The following is a 20,877-nucleotide window of genomic DNA, read 5'->3' as shown; positions in this document are numbered from 1 at the left end:
GCAGTAGCTGAAAGGAGGTAACAGCAGCCTGTAAATAATTCTGCTCATTGATTTCTGGTTAATGAGCAGTGTCCATAGCTGTTAGGTGTGAACAGAGGAGGCACAGACTTCTCTCCAGCTTGGGCAGAAGTTTCTATCAGCAGCTCCACAGCAGGGTATTCATCTGATGTTGTCAATGTAGACAACAGGAGACTGTTAAATAAAGACCTCACCCCAATGCACAGTAATGGAAAGCTGCTTTTTTCCCCATCTGGTCTATATTGTGAAGGACTGATGAACTCCAAAGACTGTCAAGGTGAGTAAATTCAAACTTCTTTTTCCCCCCTCTTGCCAAAACTGACTTTGCTTGCTTACTTCTGAAACTGTTTTGGCCCTGCCTTGTTCAAAGCAGCTTCAGGAGGTGAGTAGGCAGCAAGAGGTGCTTCTGTTCAGCCCAGATTCTGAGCACTTCCAGGGTGTTCTCTGGCCCAAAATGGTTTTGGAGCAAGGTTGCTGTGTTTCCTGCAAGTGCTGGTGATGTGGCAGCCAGGATCTGGTAGACATCATTCTCTCATTAGGCATGTTTATTAACATGTGTTTATTAACATGTAATTTCTCATAAGCTTCATCAAGAACAACTGTGTTTATGTGTAGGGAGACTGCCATTCTAAAACCAGCAGGGCACATGGGAAAGTAGAATATCAATAAAGAGCTTTGGTCCTGTGTTCTGCAGGAGGATAAATAAGGAAGATAAATAGGAAATGTTGAAGGCTTGGAAATTTTGCTCCTAGCAAAATGTCACAGAATTGAAATTAAGCTGAAAGCTACACAAAGTTGTTAACAAAAGCAGTTGAATGAATGAATGAATGAATTTTGAGTTCTGTCTTTGCAAACATGACACAATTTCCTTTGCACTTACATCCTTTTTTAAAGCAATCTGAAAAAAACCCAAACCCAACCTCTTGTTCATCTCATTTAATGATGATTTTTAAGCGCTCTTTGTTCATATCCTTTTAAACTCGTTTAGAAATCATCATACGCCCAGAGGCAGAGCCATAATTTTTTATTTGTGTGCCATGTAGATGTGTGTCTGGGTGTGATTTTTCTGCTTTGTACATTGTTCTCTCCGTAGCACATTGCAAACAGTTTGTACTTCAATTCTACTGCTGCAAAATATTAATATGTTGTTCTTTATTTTGGCAAGCTGTAAAGATGCAGAAATCTTAATGGATGTGAAAGCATGAAAAGGAAGCCATTGTTCAACCAAGGGTAGCTTTCATTCATTCTGGAAGTCTGTAATAAATGCAAGATGTTGAAAGGAAAGGAGCCAAATATTAGTGTGGTCCTGAGAGACCAAACAAATAATGGAGCTACTTAAATTTGTCATTCTTCTTTCGTCATTACAGTCAAAATCTAAAATGTACACAGATGTTATTTCTGTATAGAGTCTGTATAGATAGGTTTGGGTTTTGAGCACTGTTAAATCTTTTCATGGTGTTTATAATGTAAAAGTTTCCTTTTTTTCTTTTTTTAAATGGAAGTCCAGCAGGCAGTGAGTTACTGCAGAGTGCAGGAGTCACAGATTCCCTGGAGAGCTGCTGCTTTGGCAGGGTGGCCTTAGCTGGGCAGTTCTGTGGGCAAGGTGCCAGCTTGGAGTGGCACACAGGGTCTGGTGGCAGTGGCTTCCCTTTCACACAGGCCTGTTGTGGTTTGCAGGGAGTGTGAGGACTCTGGGTTCAGGCATTAATATCTAAGCCTCAGCTACTCTGGGGCAGAAATAATCCTCTGTGGGCAGAGGTGTCTGGTGTTTAGGTTGCCTTTGTTTTGGTGAAACTGTTTCCATGCTAATATTTCTGTGCTAGATCTCTGGAGAGAAAAGAATGTAGGTTTGGGGTAAATCATAAGCCAGCAAGGTGGACATTGCTTAACCTTGCCTAATGCTCTCCATCTGAGCCTCACAGCTGCTTACAGAATAAGGATCTCAATAGTTTGTGGAAGTCTTGCAGGAGTGAGGAAAGCAAAAGAACCTGCTCTAAGCATGGCTATCATATGTCAGTCCAGATTTTCTTGGAAAGCTCCTATCTGTGTGTGTTCCTGAGACCACACCTGCTGCCTTCCATGCTCTGTAAGGAATCCAGGGCTCATGAGATGAGGGCAGCCCTGAGTGCAGGCTCTGACACCAGCTCTGAGCACTTCCCTGGATCCTCTGCTCACATCTTTCCTTGAGCTTGTGTTGCTGCTTGTCTCAGAGCCTGACAAAAAATAAACACACCCAGGAGGATTTTTGTGGCAGAAGGAGTGGCAAATAGATATGTGGCACTTCTGCATCTTTGGTTCTTGTCTGGAGGATGAGGGTGCAGGAGGAGAGGTGGGCACAAACTTGGAGAGCTGTTGCACTTGATTAGACTAAAACAGAGGTGACAGCAGTTAAAAACTCAAGCAGCTATTCCTGCTGAAAGGAAGTCATGCAAGTTGGTGAATGTGGTGTTTATGTGACATGAGAAACTTAACACCTACCTGGTTTTCCCCAGATAGATCCCCAGGTGGTGGGCAAATGGAGGAGGTATTTGGAGAATGCTGGTACACCAGCACTGAGCACATTGACACATTCCTCCTGCATTTGTTTCTCCCTGTAGCACTATTCTTCAGCAGAAACACTTCCATCCTTGCAGCATTTTGTGACCTGCAGTGGATTTAAACCAGCATTAAATCCCACTGAAGAAGTCAGTGGTGTTACAGTGCAGAAGCTGGTGTGAGATAAGTCAGGAATTTTTGTGCTTCTCATTGCAGGAGAAATTTGAGGTGTAGCTGCTGGCTGAGGAGAAGGGAAGTGTGCTCTGTGTCAGGGTGGGTGTGTTTTCTGTCTTGCTCCAAACCAAGCTGTGCCATGCTTGGGATCAACAAGCACTATTGCTGTGCCTGCACAGCAATGTTTGTCCATCTGTGTGTGAATCAAGGGTTTAAAGAAACTGAAAGAGTTAAAAAATTTAGCTAGATTTAGTAGGGGGGATAGAAACAATTAAGAGTAAAGCAAGAAGAGTAGAAATAATAAGGGATAGTAAATTATTAGCAGATAAAGTAGTTAAGGCTAGGGTTATATATCACCTGCCTGTCTTTATGTGTATAAAAAAGCAGGATGGGATGGAGATTTAATTGTAAAAGGGAAGAGGACCGTGGCTGCACCTGGGCCCCGAAACTTGGGCTAGAGCCAAGGGGTCCAAAGCCTGCCAACAAGGCAAAAGGAAAGGATCACTCTGGCCTCAGCAGACCCATTCCAGAACCTATCGACCCATTCCAGAACCCACTGTCCATTCCAGAACCCAGTGTCCCATTCCAGAACCCATCCACCCATTCCAGAACCCATCCACCCATTCCAGAGCCTAGCCATCCCATTCCAGAACCCATCCACCCATTCCAGAACCCATCCACCCATTCCAGAACCCACTGTCCATTTCAGAACCCGCTGACCCATTCCAGAACCCACTGTCCATTCCAGAACCCACCGATCCATTCCAGAACCCACTGTCCATTCCAGAACCCACTGTCCCATTCCAGAACCCATCCACCCATTCCAGAACCCACTGTCCCATTCCAGAACCCATCCACCCATTCCAGAACCCACTGTCCCATTCCAGAAACCATCCACCCATTCCAGAACCCACTGTCCCATTCCAGAACCCATCCACCCATTCCAGAACCCAGTGTCCCATTCCAGAACCCAGTGTCCCATTCCAGAACCCATCCACCCATTCCAGAACCCATCCACCCATTCCAGAACCCACTGACCCATTGCAGAACCCACTGACCCATTCCAGAACCCACTGTCCCATTCCAGAACCCACTGTCCATTCCAGAACCCACTGACCCATTCCAGAACCCACCGACCCATTCCAGAACCCACTGACCCATTCCAGAACCCACTGTCCCATTCCAGAACCCATCCACCCATTTCAGAACCCACTGTCCCATTCCAGAACCCATCCACCCATTCCAGAACCCACCCACCCATTCCAGAACCCACTGTCCCATTCCAGAACCCACCAATCCATTCCAGAACCCACTGACCCATTCCAGAACCCACTGTCCCATTCCAGAACCCACCGACCCATTTCAAACCCACCACCCCAATTCAATCAGGATATTGCACAGGCGTAAAAGGAACTTTGGACTCATTTAAATACATTTTAATACAAAGCAGGGATAGGTGGGGTTAGGTAATGAATATGTATTAGGCATTTTGGGTGATTATATAGGTATGTAAGACTTTTTAGATAAATAGAGAGCCGGTGCCTATGATGTTTTGCACATGCTTTTGGGAAATTATTCCCTTTGTGCCCAGTGCTGTCAATAAACATTCCCCTTTCTTACTTTAACTAGTTGGGGAGTTCTGTTCTACACTTCATGTGTCTGTGTGTCCTGGTTCAGGGCAAATTTTGGAGAGAACCCCCAAAGGGGCCCCTCCAGAAAAGAAGATTCAGTTGGCCTCTCCCCCCACCAGTTTGGGAGAAAATACCTCCTTGGAGAAAAGTGGAAAAGACCTGTTTATTAAACAATAAAACCTAAACAACATTAAACAATAAAACCCCTTGTTGCTCCAAAAGAGATGACAAACTGAGGAAGTCCCTCCCCAGGTTGCAGCTCAGCTCACTCAGTCTCTGGTCAGTCCCTCAGTGCTGGAAATGTCACAGGCCAGGCCCAGCCCGGTGGCCACAGGTGGAGCTGCCTGTGCTCTGCTGGTGTTCAGTCCAGAGCAGGTCTGAACAGCTCCAAAGAAAAAGGAAAAACCCACAGTCCAGGGAACTTCTTTGCCTCAGCAAGCTAAAACTAACTAAAGCAAAGGAGAGCTCTGTCCTGCTGTCTGTCCATGCACAGACAGCACAGTCCAGGAGCAGGAATGTGGAGGAGTGAGTGCAGAAAACAAACTGCTGCTTCTCTCCCCCCTTCACTCTCTGGAACAAGTCCTTGTGAAAAATGCCAATCACTTGTTTTTAAAATTTTAAAAGTTTGATAGTAATAAAATGGTTATAAAAAGAGTAATACAATTAGAGTAATAGTAATTTGGACAATATGAATTAGGACAATAGAAAGAAGGAGTTACGGATGTCTGGGTACCTTTTCTGGGCAGCACAAGCCCGAAAAAGGACCCACATTAACAGAGGATTAACCCTTAAAAACAACAGCCTGTTGCATGTTCATCCAGCTCATCCATGATGCATAAATTCCATTCAAACACAGGATTCTGTCTGGTCATTGTCAACTTCTTCCTCTGAATCCTGATGGTGCCATCAAGATAGGAAGAAGTTCATTTCTTCTGATAAGGGAGCAATTAATTCTCTTTCTCTGAAAGATTCAGGTGTCCTGTGGCTGCTATCTCACTGTGAGTCCTTTCTTTAAAAAAAGTATCCTACATAGCATAGTTTCTATTTTAACATTTTTTATAACCTAAAACTATATTTAACGCAGTACTTAAGAGAAGTAATACAGCATTACTTTCTAACACAGCACATCTAATATTCATTTGAATATTTGTGAAAAGCCAATCATAAAATACACAGTTTTAACATCCTAAAGGTGCAAAACTTCTTATTCAGCATAAACAGAAGGGACAATTGGGGATAAAGCATCACATAGCCAAGGCAGGACAGAGTGTCAGGCTGAGCATCATCCAGTTTGGGTGCATTGAGGGCTGGCAGCAGCTGGAGCCCAGCACAGGGGATGCTGCGTGGCCCGGCAGGGTCAGTGCTGCCATGGGAGCAGCAAACCCAGCGTGGATCTTGTCAGGGCTGGGCTTGTCCCCACAGCTCATTCCATGACCCCAGCAGGACAGATGGGAACTTGCAGGGCTGAGCTGTGTTTGAGCAGCTGTGCTGGAGTGTCCAGGCTCATCAGTGCTGGAGTCAAGTGACTTTTGACAAGACCTGTGCCACAAACCATTGACAAACAGCAAATTTTTCATGCCTTGGGGGAATACCCTCCATTGATATCTTTTATTGGGGTTCAGCATGATTTGTGGAAGGCACTGTAAAAGCAAATTTTTCTTGGTCTTGCTCAGCCAATGGAATAGTGAAGAAACAATCTTTCAAATCAATGAAAACTATTTGCCATTCCTGTGGAATCATTGTGGGTGTAGGAAGGCCTGGTTGTAAAGCTCCCATTGTTGCCATTACAGCATTTATCTGCTGTAAATCATGTAAAAGTCTCCATTTTCCCGATTTCTTTTTTATTACAAAAACAGGGGTATTCCAGGGGCTCAATGATTCTTCAATGTGTCCCACTTGCAATTGTTCTGTGACTAATTCTTGCAGGGCAGTAAGGTGCAAGCATATCTGCATTAATTACACGTATTAATTGCATTACCTCTGAGGAATTAATACCAAACTGAGCCCCTTTCTGTTGGAGATCTTGCACAACCTTCCAGGCAAAGAGGTGATGACTGTCATCCATGAGGACACGGTTTGAACAAAATTCTCCCCATGGAAGGTGATGCTGCCAGACTTTCATTAAGTGGTTGCCAGTGTGGGCATTCAAAATTCAAAACTAATTGTCATTTCACTTTTCCTGTAGTCTTAAATCAAAAAGGGATTTTTCAGCAGCATGGGAAGAAACCTTGCTCTCCACCTTCCTATTTGTTTTAATACAAGTGAAAGACAAAAAGCTTCTAAATTTGATATTTTCATCAAGTGTTGGATTATTTCAGTTAAGGCTTATTGCTGTTCAGAATTGATATATTTGCAATATATTCCATGCTGCTGGGTAGGGTTGTGTTGAAGCCAAAGGCTTTCACTGTTGATCATCAACAGTGAAAGATGATCAAATAATTCTCCCAGTGTATCTTTAGGCATAGAATTCAGCTTTTTGTGATTTCATAACTGTCTGAAGTTTGCTGTATTTGGCAGCATAGATGAGAAGCTGGTCTTACAGATTGTGGTGAACCTTCCTTGGAGTTTAGAAACTTTGTACAAAGTACCACACAAAGAGCCCTAAAAAGCAGATTATTAATCACCTCAGCAGCTCCTGCCCTATACAGCCACAACTCAAGCTGTCCATTGTTGCCAAATTTGACTGCATGAAGCCCCTTTAAATAATTTCTGGTTTGAAGGCCTAGGAACAGTAATTTGATTGTCTCAAACACCTCTTAATGCCTTAAAAATGGAAAAGGACCTGCATATTTCCTTCTGAAATGTAATTACCCTCAGGCACAAGCCACGTTTCGTGTCTGACTAGTGGTTATAAGGAAGCAATGATGGGAGGAAGCAAACAGGGGTTTGCAGCATATCTATAATCCCAAGCAGTATTTTTGTGCCATGTTTTTGGTATGAGGGCTCTTCTTGCAGGAGGAATGAAGCTATTTGTTATCACAGTTTTTCCCTTAGGCCATGAAAAATAAATGTCATTATTATATATCATGATTTCACGCTTTTCTCAGAATAATGCAGAATTTTATTTAATAGAATGCAGAATTTTCACAGTTAAGAGGTTTGAAAATAAAATACTACATGGTTTCTAGCCTGCAACTTCGTATCCCAGGAATCTGCTGAAATCTCTTTTTTTGGGATGTATGCTGCCAATGGATGGTTTGCCTGTATGTTTCACTGAGGCTTTTATTTTCTTGGGAAAATAATGACACTAGCACATTGATAAATGAATTTTATTTAGTTTTCAGGTAAGGAGAGTGATGCCTGCAGTTGTGCCTTTATGGACATGGAAGATAAAGGAAGAGTGTGAGATTGGTGGCATTGTAGACAGCAGTCCCTGCTCCCATAATTTAATAATAAGCTGAATATCTGTAAGGGACCATGCATAGGGAGGAAACTTAAACACCTGTTTTTATGTTTTGTGATATTTCTATTGAGTTTTTAGTATGATAACAATGTTTTGGTTTCCTTTAGAAATGAACATATAGAGGTGATGTAAAAACCCCTTTTAACAGTGTGCAGTTGTGAGGGTGTTCACAGGGGTCTGAGGATGAGGGAAGAGATGAGGATCTGACTCCATTTTTCAGAAGGCTGATTTATTATTTTATGATATATATTATATTAAAACTATACTAAAAGAATAGAAGAAAGGATTTCATCAGAAGGCTGGCTAAGAATAGAAAAAGAAGGAATGATAACAAAGGTTTGTGTCTGAAACAGAGAGTCTGAGCCAGCTGACTGTGATTGGCCATTAATTAGAAACAACCCCATGAGCCCAATCCCAGATGCCCCTGTTGCATTCCACAGCAGCAGATAACCATTGGTTACATTTTGTTCCTGAGGCCTCTCAGCTTCTCAGGAGGAAAACTCCTAAGGAAAGGATTTTCCATAAAAGAGATCTGTGACATACAATAGCACACAACAAACCACAGTTTAGGTTGTGTCAAGATTCCGATCCTGGATCCAATTTTCAGAATTGTTGTCAGCTCTGCTTCAGTCTGAAACTTGGCAAGGTGTTTCCCTGCCAAGAGTGTACTGTCATCTTTTTCAACTGGAGTATATCTGCTTCCTTAATTTCTAGGATTTTATAAACCCTTCCAAACTATTAGCTGCTGTAATCCCAGTGCGAGTGCTGAAGGGATTTTTCGCAGCACGTGTGTGCACAATGCTGCTGATGGCTGTGCAGTGAGATGTGCTGTTATCAGTGTAGTTAAAGCACACTCTGTGCTAAAAGGGATTGCAATGCAATCATAGCAGGAGTCAGCTGCCAGGAGCTGTCCCAGGGATGGCACAGTGTGCAGGCTTTGCTGCAGCACCTTGCCAGGCTGTGCTAATCTGCAGCTGTGCATTGTTTCTGCTCTTTGTGGGGCTGATCTCTGGGTGATTTGGGGCTGTGCTGCAGAGCAGGGAATCACACAGCCACGTTGCCATGAGTGGAGAGGAGGATTAGACAAGCCCCATTATCTGGCCAGGCCTCAGTGGAGTGACAGATCTGCCTGGCCTGGAGCTGCTTGCCACCCAGAGGAGTGCAAGGATGATTTATGGCAGAGGCTTTTTGTTGGAGAGCTTCCAAAGAAAGCAGTGGGAATGGTGTGGATTACTGTCTTCTGTGTCATTAAAAATAATCTGGAAAACTGATCCCTTCCTTGCCCTGTCCATGAATTCTAGCACCCCAGTCAGTGGTTTGGGTATATAATACTTGCCATGTGCCCCTTGAAATGTGTTAACTGTGGAACTCCTTAAATATTATTTTTTCTTAGGCCACTCAGAAATGGTGTAATTAAAGGAGATAATGTTTTCCTGATTTGTTTATTTCACTTTGGTTTTGGGTCATAGTGGACATGATGTCAAGTCCTCCCCAACCACTGGCTGGTGTCCAGATGTGGCCAATGTTATGGGGAGAGAATTTATTCACACAGCAATATTCTTTTCCTTCATTTTGGAGTTGTACTTTGCAAGAACTGTCTGTCAACCACTTACTCAAGAATTATGAAACAAAACCTTCAGCTTCTGTGTATATTCAGTTGCCTCACAATTGAGCTGAGGGATGCTTTGGAAGTGTACCCATCTGAACTGCCCAAATGCAGTGTGAGTTCTAAAAACCACCTTACACAGCCCTGGACTGTGCTCCAGCCCTGGCCTGGAATCTGTGTGAGTCTTTGGTGGATCAGGGTCTGGCTAGTGAGAACAGTCATCTTTTTTTTAAGAAAACCAATTGTTAAGTGTTGCCTTCATTACACACAGGGTCCTTTTAATCACATTACTGCTGAAAGCTGTATTCATATTATTGCATTGATATTTCAGATTCCATGTAACTATTGGTGTTCCTGTTCAGGGTTAGTCCTGTGACTGAGATTTCAGGTGCCTGCCATTAACCTCTTGTTCTTTCTCTCCCCTGCCCCCTTTTTAGAGGCCTTTGAGTCTTTGCTTCGCTTTGCTGAGAACCGCACGAGTTCCCTGTTTGAGACAGCGTACAGACCTATGGCAAAAGAAGCAGCAGAGCCCGTTAAGGAGCTTTTTACAGACATCTCTCTCTACATTCTGGGTGCAGAGACCACCGTGGAAAGTGCAGTTCTGCGGTTCTTTGACAGTCTCTTTCCTCTGGTGTACAGCCGGCTCATAAACCCAGGAATTACAGATCTGTCAGAGGACTACACGGAGTGTCTGCGCCTTACAAGGCAAGACATCAATCCCTTTGGACACTACTCTAAAAACATGGTTACAGAGCTGTCAAAATCCCTTTGGGCCAGCAGGATGCTGAGCCAGGCGCTGAGCCTGGGCATCGAGGTGATCAACAGCACGGAGCACGCGGCTCTGAGCAAGGAGTGCAGCCGGGCCCTGGTGAAGATGCAGTACTGCCCGCACTGCCAGGGGCTCACCCTCATCAGGCCCTGCGTGGGCTACTGCCTCAATGTCATGAGGGGCTGCCTGGCCAGCGTGGCAGAGCTGGATGCTCAGTGGAGGGAGTTCATCTCCACGCTGGAATATCTCACTAATGAAATGGCTGCCTCGCACGAGCTGGAAACGGCCCTGGCGGGGATCTGGAGCTCCATCAACGAGGCCATCCTGCATGCACAGCTCAATGGACCACAGCTCTCTGCCACAGTAAGTGCTCCCTTGTAATCTGTCATTGCCATTTATCAATTTCCTCCTTCTGTGGATAAACATTTAAACAAGTTGGTGTTGTCTTTGCAGCAGTTTTTAGACTTTAGCTAGATGTGTGTCTAATAGTCCATGCAGACTTTACACAGAATTATGGTGGGGTTCTGTAGAGTCTGCTTTGAAATGAAAGGGTTGGGGGGATTTGTTTCTTTAGAAGGAACCCAGTAAAGCAGAGCTCTGCCTTGTCTGCACAGTTTTCTAAACAAAAATTGATACTGGATATCAATCAGGTGTTATCCTGGCATGGAATTGTAGCATGTGAGACCATCCCACAGGATTTGGTATAAGGGCCTAGAAAAGTGAGCTTTAAAATAAAGACAAAAGAATTGATTTTCACAATTTTGTTTTCTAAACAAAAATTGATACTGGATATCAATCAGGTTATCCTGGCATGGAATTGTAGCATGTGAGACCATCCCACAGGATTTGGTATAAGGGCCTAGAAAAGTGAGCTTTTAAATAAAGGCAAAAGAATTGACTTTCACAATTTTACAGTCCCTTTACTTTTGTGTTGACTGAGACATCAGGAAGGTAGTACAGGTAATGGGCACATCTATCATACAGAAGTTGGGAAAAGAGCATGAAAACATTCAGACTTATTTGGCAGCATTTACAAAAGTAAAAGATAAAAATGCACTTGAATTGGAAACAGCTTTGTGAGTGGTGTAGATTAAGGGGAAAGAACTAGGATGGTAGAACTGTCACATAAATAATAGCAGCATATGACTGGCAGGTGTTCTCTCAAGGTGTTGGAGATTAGGCTAGAAATTACTGAAATGAAGATGATGCAGCTGACTATGTCTGTATGAAGTTAACAGAACTGTCAGTGGTAAAAATGTAGCAGTGTGGCCTTAAGTAGGGTATAAAGACTAATCTAAAAAATGCAGGTAGATCTGCCTGTCTTTAAAGTAAAGGAATTCTTGGAGAGAGCACAGATGGAAATGCACAAATTCAAATACGTAATTTCTGTGTAGAACTTTGGTCACCACATCATGTAAGAGAGAAGGTAGTCCAGAGATTCCACAGAAAGAAGCTGTGGCAGAGTCTCTTCTAAACAAAGGAAGGTTTTTTTAATAGGAGAAAAATGCTTCTATGTTTGCAACCTTCCAAAATCTCTAATATTGCAGCTCCCCTCACTGTAGAACACCTGACAGAGCCATACCTAGAGTCAGTTATAACACATAAATTATAAAAAACCCCAACCACTTGCTGTAATCTGATAGAATTTCACTTTGTATTTTAGTTAAAACTCAGTTCGTATTGCCTCAGTTTTCCTTTCCTTTTCATGAATGGCAAACTTGCTAATTTATCTGACATTTAGAGATTAACATGGAAAACCTTTATGACATTTTTCCAGATTCTTGGGTAGGATAGTGGGCACTGGAGCCTGCATGTGCTGCAGATCTGCATTGTGCTAAAGTTGGGTGGTGTCACAATGTTCCCCATGGAGAAGTGTTAAACCTAGAACATGTTGTGTCCAAAGTTCCTGCCTCTGCCCCTATTTTCACTCAGAAGTTGTCTAAAAGGGAACCAGAAATCAAAGTACACCGTTACTGTATATTGGTTTTATCTGACTATAGATGGACACCTCTAAAATCACTGTAGAGCTTCATTGCTGATTTCATGGACAGAATGCTAAAACACAACTCTGCCTTTATCAGCCTCATAATTAACATGCTCTTCCTTAGCTTACTGGGGGTAAAATTCATGGTCCAGGTGAATATTGGATAATCATGGGTGAACTCAATGAGTGTATTGCTTTTAGGTGATTTGGAAGTAGCATTCTCTCTCAAGTCTCTTTCAGGCTCCAGACTCTCTTTAAAGATTATTCAAATAATTTTATTTGGGGCCTTCTTAGTTCCCTAGCAATACCTTTAAACATTTGCCTTCTTCCATTTGGAATAAGCTCAGAAAATGCTGTTGTGTTTGAAATTCCATTAATTCTTTTTTCCCTGAAGCTATCTGTGCTTTCTGTCACTGGCAGAGCCTCCATGTGCAGAAGAAGGTGCTGTTGTGTGTTGTTCTAGGGGCTGCTCAGTAGGATGGCAAAGGATGTTTGAAGATAAGAGCTGTGCCTCAGTGTTTGTTACCCTCAATCCTTTCAGGTGCCTGCAGAGTAAGATGGTGTTTAGAAGACAGAGCATGTTTCACTATTTGAACAAGCATTCATCTGATACTGGTTCAAAATTTTCCTGATTAGTTACAGAGGATAGCCATTATTTAGAAAATTGAGCCTAATTAGGCTTTGTTTTCTCCTCTGAAGAAGCAGAAAGGAGTTCAGTGCTCAGGTTCAGGATTTGCTGCTGGAGATGGCTTCTGGGAATCCAGCCTGGGATTCTCAATTACACTGGGGCCATTTGATGTGCACCCAGTGTTTTACTGTTGGTTTTACTTACAGGATTCTTTGTTTTCCCCAGCAAAGTTACATTCTCTTTTTCTTTCCCAAGTGTTTGGGGACCTTTTTTTGCTTGCTCACTGTACTCCCCAGCTTCTGCAAAAGTGGAAATGTTCAGCTTAGGTAGTTTCCATTACAAAGGCAGTAATTGGTTTCATTTGATTATAATGGAAAACTCATCCAGGAAAGCAGAGCACTCCTAGTAATCTTCATTTATCCCGAGGCAGCCTTAATTAATGTGCTTGCCCTTTTAGAAAACATTTTACATTTTTAATAGACAATATGGCTAAAAATTAGGATTCTTTTTTTCTCTTGTTGCCTGCCTGGATGATAATGAATAATGGAAAGTTAGATTATGTTTTCTTTAAAATGGGGAAGGGCTGAAATAAACCAATAAAGCACTTAGGATACTTTGCTCAAATGAGGTGCAGTCAATTGATATTAAATCTAAAACTAAAAATCCTATTTGTATGAGGCGTGCATAACTTCAGGAAAGTGGCCTCTGCTGATCTTGTCCATTACAGCCAAGAGAATTGCCTGATTTGCTGGGATAGCAAGTGTGAGAGGTCACCTTTAAGATATTGGTAATGTCTCCTCAGATTCCTGGGGATGTGCCATGCCATTTGTTCAATGATGCTGGCTTGCATCCAGCTCACTGAGCCTAATGCAGGCCAGCCCGGCTCTGCAGCACCAGCAATCAGCAGCATTGCTCTCATCTGCTCAATCTCATTGTCCTTCCCCTGCTAGGAGCCCTGGCTGCCTCGTGGTGCCAGCCACACACACCAGCTTGCCTTAGCCTTCCTTAGCATCTTCCTCTTTGTTCATTTCTTTTTCTGCCTTTATGTTTTAAAGCTGGTCTCCTTTTTTCATGTGTTCAGTTTCTGTATTGCTGTACAAGCTCTGTACTTACACATCATTGCTGATGTTAATTTTGTTTTTGGTTCAGAGGGAAAGTAAACTGCTCTCAGCTGAAATCAAGAGAGGAGGAGGAGGAGGAGAGGCAGTTCTGAAGTGCCTGTGGTGCTGGCACTTTGAGGCAGGTGGGGTAACAAACAGTGCCCACGCCCCTGGAGCACATCCCACTGAGCTGTTCCCAGCAGGGAGCTGCAGTCCCACTCCAGCACGAGTGGATGGGGTGGCTGGTGGAAACAGAGTGAGGATTTCTGCTGGATCACAATGGCTGGAATCTCACCAGTCCCTCCAGCTCTCAGTGCTTCCCTTTGGGCCTCCAGTGAGGCTTGGCCTCCTGCCCCACAGTGGCACTGCTGCTTCTGCCAGGCACCCCTGATCTGTGGGATGGCTTTCCTGCTGGACCAGGGGGCACTCAGGAGTTGCTGCCCTGCCCAGGCACAGATTTCCTTTAGATTTCCTTTCATTTCCATTCCCATTCCCTTTCCTTCAGATTTCCTTTGCCAGTTCATGGCTCCAGAGGTTCCCCTTTCCTGTGTCTGGATCAGAATCCCTTTGCCTGTGCTGGGAATGCAAAGGGCTGGGAAATGCAAAAGGATGTGTACTAGCAGAATATTTGGAATGTGGGAAGGCACATCTGGTACTTCTCTGTGTTCTTGCTGCAAGGAGCTCAAGTATTTATGTTGTTGCTAATGTTATAATGGCTGAGAAAACATTAAATGAGGAGAATGTAAAAAGCCACAGACCTGCTGGTTTTAGGATGGATAACTGTTAGGCAAGAGCAAAGTCCAGCATATTGTGTTTTGTGATTTTAGGAGTAATAAAAGCAAAAGCTAATAAAAGGCTTGATAGGGATTATAAAACCAAGATATGAGCAGAGATTAAGCACTAGGAGAAAGCAGAAAGATGTGCCTCAAGGCAGTTAATTTCTTGGAGACAACTCACCAATTAATGGGATAACAGTGATATAAAAAAGTGATAGAAGAATAAACTTTGGGAAGAGGAGCAGATTGAGGCAGGAAAAATAGAGAAAGGGATGTTTAAGATGCAAGATGCATGGAATTACATGAGTGTCAGGAAGCACAGAAATAGTGATTGTGATCAAAACTGGATCAAAATCAGTGACAACCTTTCTATGACATCGAGGAGAAAGATGGATAATATTGAGAAAAGATCATTAAATACCATTTGTATTTTAAAGGGTCTGGTTTCAGGTTGTAATGAAGGAGACTCTCTGATGCCTATTTTTGGCAGATCATTTGAGTGTTGTTTCTTAAAAGTTCATGTGGTTTAGAAGAAATGCAAGAAAGGCATGAGAAGGTGAAAAAAGCTTCTAGCAAGGTCTGCTGTCCTTGCTGACAAAGAAAATCTAGACAAAGGAGCTGGGCTTTCCATGCCTGTCCAGCCACTTGTGCTGTGGCCCTTTGCAGCTGGGGGTGTCACTGGGACCTGGCAGGCAAATTACACAGAATTAAGAGCAAATTAGAGCTCAGGGGAGTGAAAAAAAAAAAAAAAAAGAGCAAACAGAAAATACACGTAGATAGATGGTTGTTCTTGGTGGCTGGTTGATCAATCTCCTCCCATCAGTGGGTTTAAATGTTGCATTTAACCAAAACAGATGATCCCTGCTGAGAAGCTGCACATGGGACCTTTGCACTGAACAAGCAAACTGTATAGATTTCTTCTAGATTCAGTTTAAGGACAGAAGGGGGCATCTGCCAGTGGAAAAACATACTTGGGGTATCCTGGAATGCCTGTGTTACTGCAGTGGCCTTGAGCCAGAACTTACAGGGGAAGGGGTCTTTGGGGAAAACAAATATAAAATCTTACTATAAATTTTCTGGTAAAAATTCAGCAGTGTCTGGAAGGCTTACAGAAAGTAACTCAGGTGTCTTAAATTATGAGGAATGCAGAAATAAAAAATAAAAGACCCAAGATCTGTTAAATGGTCACCTTTAGGGTAAGAAAAGCTTAGAGAAAAGAGTGCCAAATTTGCAGCAGCAGGAGGCTGATGCACAGTAACCTTACAAATTTGAAAAGGAAGTGGCAGTACTATGAACAAAATAACTTTGTGCTGAGTGAGTTCACAGCAACAAAGAGTTTCTGCCAGCCAGTAATGAACTACTTGATTAATGACATTGAATGGTATCATAAAACACTCCTGGAGGCTTTGGAGAACACTCAGGGCTGAACTCAGGTGCTTCCTTCCTGCAAGTTTTCCAATTCAAATGATCAACACCAGCTGTCAATAAGTATAAAAACTGTACTTAGCAGAGGTTAAAGCAGTATATTCAATTCCTTGTGGTTAGATTGCAGAAAACAACTATAAAAAAGGACAGGGAAAGTTATGTTATTTTAAATGACATTTTGCTTTTTCTGAGCACTTAGCAGGAAACCTCCTCTGAAAACAGAAACTGGAGGAGCCCTCAGCTGTGCTGAGGTTTCTGTTAAAGATCTCCAAGCAGCCCTGTCTGATTTAGCAGCACTTCTTGCAGTGCTTTCATATCTGGTTCTCATGAACCCAGGTTCTGTGAATGTACATCAGGTTCAAATCCTTTGTGAATGCTGGGGCAGGAGGAGACCTTGTAGAAAGCAGGGGAATTGCCCTGAGGGCACACCTTGCAATGACCTTTTTCTGTGGGAAAGGGAAGAGGATGGCTTTCACCGTGCTGTACACATGCAGAAATAAGTCTGCATTAAATTTTTGGTTTATTTCTCTTGGGCTTTATACTCATTAAGATACTGCTCTCATGTTATGGTCAGTCATGGGTGAATTTTTAAAAAGCAGCAGTGGAGCTATATCCCTGGAATCAACTGAATTTCATGGAGTGTAAGCATCTAATTCTTGCAGGCAGCTTTGTAAGTCTTGCCACGTGCAATTTGCTTGATTTAAAAGCATTTTGACACTTGAGTCCTGTAGAAGTATTTCTGGAAATAATAATCTAAATTGTTTAATGCATTTGCCTTATTTCCATCTGTTACAGAAGTCCTCTGCAGAATTAGAGCTCATGTAGCCTTGAACAGCTCCCTGGGGGGATACAAGGAGCTTTCTGGCCCCTGTTGGGTAATGACAGTTCTCTTCCATGCAGGTGTTGGATGCCACAGAGTAGCCTGATTTCCTGGTGGTAAGGATCCTCTCATCTGTAGCAATGGAACTGCTTGAAATTAAGTATTTATGTCAAAGGGGAGTAGGTTAAATTGAAATACATATTTCCAAAAGTCTGTTATCGAGTGGAGCAGGAATAAAGAAACACCATGTAATTACAATTGTGTTAGTTCTGAGAATATTTGCTGGGTGTTATCCAGCTGTCATTTGTTTGACTAAACATGTAGCTAAGAATTGGATTTGACAGAAATTGTGCAGCTTTCAGTTGCTTTTGCAGGAGTGATGATGCATTTGCATGGATGTGTCTCTCCCTTCACAAGGCCCAGCTTGCCTCCCCACTGGCTGCTGACTTGCTGATAGTGCTTAACCACACTATTAATGACTCATTAGTCTGTAGTAAGATAAAAAGCTCTTTTCTGCCTGCTGGAGCAGTACTCAGGTTCCACTTTTCATTCCCTAAATCCTGGATTTTGTGTGAGTATGTGACCTGAAAGGCTTATGTTAAACATTGATATCAGTGGAATTGATGGATGTAGCTTTTTACCTGCTTTTGGTCTGAGACCAGCTTTATCTGTGATTCGTCATTTGTGGTTAAGATTTTGGGACTATTTGTGTTTTTGTGACAATTTTTCCTGTTTACAACCAAGGTACACTTGTTTGACACGTGTGCCAAAGCGTTTGTTGAAAATGTGTCAGGTATTTATTTGTGTGAGTTTGTGGGGTCCCAGAAATGCTGTTAGGTGAGTGTTTTCTGGAGATGTGTATGCATGCTGCTTCAAACCAGGTGAAATTGTGCATAATTTGGGTAGTTCTTCTCCAGTGCATGTGCTAATGAATGCTGTAGGGCCAGATGTAGAGAGTAAGGACAGCAGGTTTATGATGAATAGAAAGAAATAGTACCCTGCTTTCAGAGCAAGAGGCCTAGTGCTGTAAAAATGAATTTTTAAAAATTAAAATTAAAAAAATTAAAAATTAAATTAAAAAATTCTAGTGCTGTAAAAATGAATTTTAAAAATTAAAATTAAAAAAATTAAAAATTAAATTAAAAAAAATTCTAGTGCTGTAAAAATGAATTTAAAAAACCCCCACTTTTTATTAAGGATACTACCTGTATTTAGGTAAAATAATTCAGTGGTGGTAATCCCTGAACTTTACATTTTATTACTTCCTTGTTGTTTTCTTTAGGCTTAAAAACAATGATACCTCATTGATGCTGCTTCTAAATGCATCCTTAAAAGTGCATGGCTGATGGAGCAATGTCCCTGAACATTGCAGGGCAGCCCAGCCTGTCCCTCTGGGATGTTCAGTGCTGTCAGCACCAGCACAAGCACCCACAAGCACTTGTGCACACACTGACACTCAGAGCCCCCTGCTTTTCTTCACTCCTTCAAAGCTGTGTCTTTTTCATGTGGGTGATCAGCTCAGCTCTGAAAGTGCAGCAGCAATTTTTATTCAATAAGAATGAGCTCATGAGTTCTGCTGTGGACTCGAGTTTAGTTTTTCTCAGGGCTGTTTGCATGATATGGCCACTTTTTCTCAAAACAGCTGCTTTGCTTCACTTTGTTTTACAAAGCCAGGCTCTGGAATTTTTCAGCACCACCTTATGGGTTCCTAGAGAATTAGATGCTGGGAACTCTAGCAGCAAGTATAATTAAAAGTAAATCCCAGAGTCATCAGCTGTTTGAAACATGGTGAGAATGGTGCTGGTTTTCCCCCAAAGCTGAAAATGCTCAGTGACACCTCCATGGAAATGTGTGTGTCCTGTTTGACTTTAGCTTGGTGCTGCAGCAGATGAGGATGTGCCCAGGGCAGGAGATGAGCTCCAGAACACAAGGCCTGTCAGAGCCATAATCATAAAGCTGCCAGGAGAGCAGAGCTGTAATTTCCCAGAGCCAGGGCTGTCACTGAGCACTCTCTATCTTCCCTGCAATGAGAGGCTGGTGTCAGCACTTCAGCATTATTAGAGCTGAAAGATGAAGGATGTAAATATGGTAAGAGTCCAGGATTCTGCTTGAAGCACAGCACTGAGCAAGGCAATCAATGGGTGGGATAATATTTATGGAAATGATGATACTCAGGATGACAGATGATGTGCTTAGTGTTTCAACGAGAGTTGTGTACACTTCATTCATTGTTCTACTTCTTTCTTTTTTATTCTGTGCACTTACTGTGAGCCTCCCCAGATTATGGAAGTCATCTGCTGAAACTGAGTGTTATTTTCTATTATGAAATCAATTTAAACTACAAAAGAGAAATTAGATGTGCAGGTTCTTTTTACGAACCCGACTTTCTGTATTGTGGTTTGTTAAATATGATGGGGTTTGTAGCTGCAACGCTTTAGAATTTTGGCACTTCTGTTTGTTGTGGGTAATTTTTGGTCTTATAAATTAACAAGGCATGGAACAATGAAGTTGGAGTGTTGCTGGGTTGGGGTCCAGTCCCTGGTAAAAAATGCAGCTCGAGCATATTGGCAGCGAGGCTGCTTGTTATTCATTGTGAGGCGTCTGGCTATGGGAGTGTTAGATGTTTGACAGCATTGAATAGATTCCAGTCAGCCATACAAACTACCTCCACTGGAGTGGAAAGGACCATAAAATTGTTTTAGCAACAGCTAATTCTCCTGAGTCTTTTAAGGCTTTTTTCCCCTTATTTTTTCTTTAACCGTTTGGTTGCCAGCAGGGGATTTGCCAATTCAAACAATAAATTTTCCCAGATTAATTTCATTTTGAAGATAGTTCAGAAAGCTTTTCATTGATTTTGCATTTAGCATAGTTGAGATTTTGGGGGAAAAATGACCAAAAACCCCAAACACACACCAGCCATCTAAACTGTACCTTGAACAGTGTTACATTTTGTTGAATATAAAAACTGAACTATAAAGTAACTTCTAGCACTGCATTTTCTATCAATAACTTGCAGTCCTGTTTTTATCAAAGAGGCATTTGGGGGCTAATCTGTTAACTTGTAGGTCTTTGTTTCATTCCCTGCTCACCTTTTAGGGGCTGCAGTGCCAAACAATCTTAGTGCTTCAAGTTCTTTTACAAACAGCTTGGGGCATTGTCTGTTCAATCTCCAGCTGAAGTTGTGTGATAATTCTTCTGTCTTTACTTTGAATTCCTTTCATTTTTATTTTTGATCCTAAGTAGGTTTTGGTGCAGCCTTAGAAAGGCCACATGTCTCTCTAGGCTTCAAGTTTTTAAAAGGAATGCAGGTCTTCTCTAAATGCAGGTACAAGAAGTCCAATAACTACCATTTATAATTCCATTTTCCTTTATATAAGCTGTGCCCACTTCTCTGGTTTATGCAGACATAGGTGGACTGGGGAAAAACTCAGTGAAGGCTTTGTATAGATGGACTAGAAGACTGAAATACAAGTGGAGCCGTGGACATTAGTGTGTGAAAGAGAATAAAAATGTGTTCTTCCCTGTCAATATTTGATATTACCAGTGCTGGCTGCCTCCTCTGGAGACACAGGGACAGCACCTTTGGGTTGTCCAAGGCAAGGTGGAGAGTGAGGAGGTCCTCAGCTGTCACATCTTCCCTGAAGGCACTTCCAGGAGCCTGGAGATCATGTTCAGTTTTTCCATTTGTCTTGAGTTCAGGGCTTCAGCCTGCTGGCACTAGATGGGCCATGAGATTGCAGTGAGAAGCCACCTGGCTCTGTTGTCACCTTCTGCCCCAAAAGAGGCTGGCTCTTGTGAAGAGCTCTGTCTTGTACACTGGGAAAAATGACATATTCATCCAGCTGAGCACCAGCTTTCCTTTTCCTCTCCTGTTTCCCAGTAAATCATTCAGTTAGGTTAACATTAATTGGAAAAATTGAGGAAAAATGACCACAATACCAGCATTTGGTGTTACAGGAGAAATGCTGTAATGCTTCCCAGCTGTGCTAATGAACCTGGGGCACAGCT

The 20,877-nt window shown here is 42.5% G+C and overlaps 1 protein-coding gene across 2 annotated transcripts in view; it reads left to right on the top strand.

Moving 5' to 3' along the window:
* LOC139594747 (glypican-5-like) overlaps positions 1-20,877 on the top strand; it is a 381,452-nt gene that overhangs the window by 78,730 nt on the left and 281,845 nt on the right. For both annotated transcript variants that reach the window (XM_071437119.1, XM_071437118.1), the window contains exon 3: positions 9,805-10,499. In XM_071437119.1, the coding sequence (XP_071293220.1) occupies positions 9,805-10,499 (695 nt within the window). The remainder of the gene's footprint in view (positions 1-9,804; positions 10,500-20,877) is intronic.

This window comes from Agelaius tricolor, unplaced genomic scaffold, assembly GCF_023055355.1.
Source record: "Agelaius tricolor isolate 1412-34295 unplaced genomic scaffold, bAgeTri1.0.p SCAF_12, whole genome shotgun sequence".
Lineage (NCBI taxonomy): Eukaryota > Metazoa > Chordata > Aves > Passeriformes > Icteridae > Agelaius > Agelaius tricolor.
This window is presented reverse-complemented; position numbering and strand designations above follow the sequence as displayed.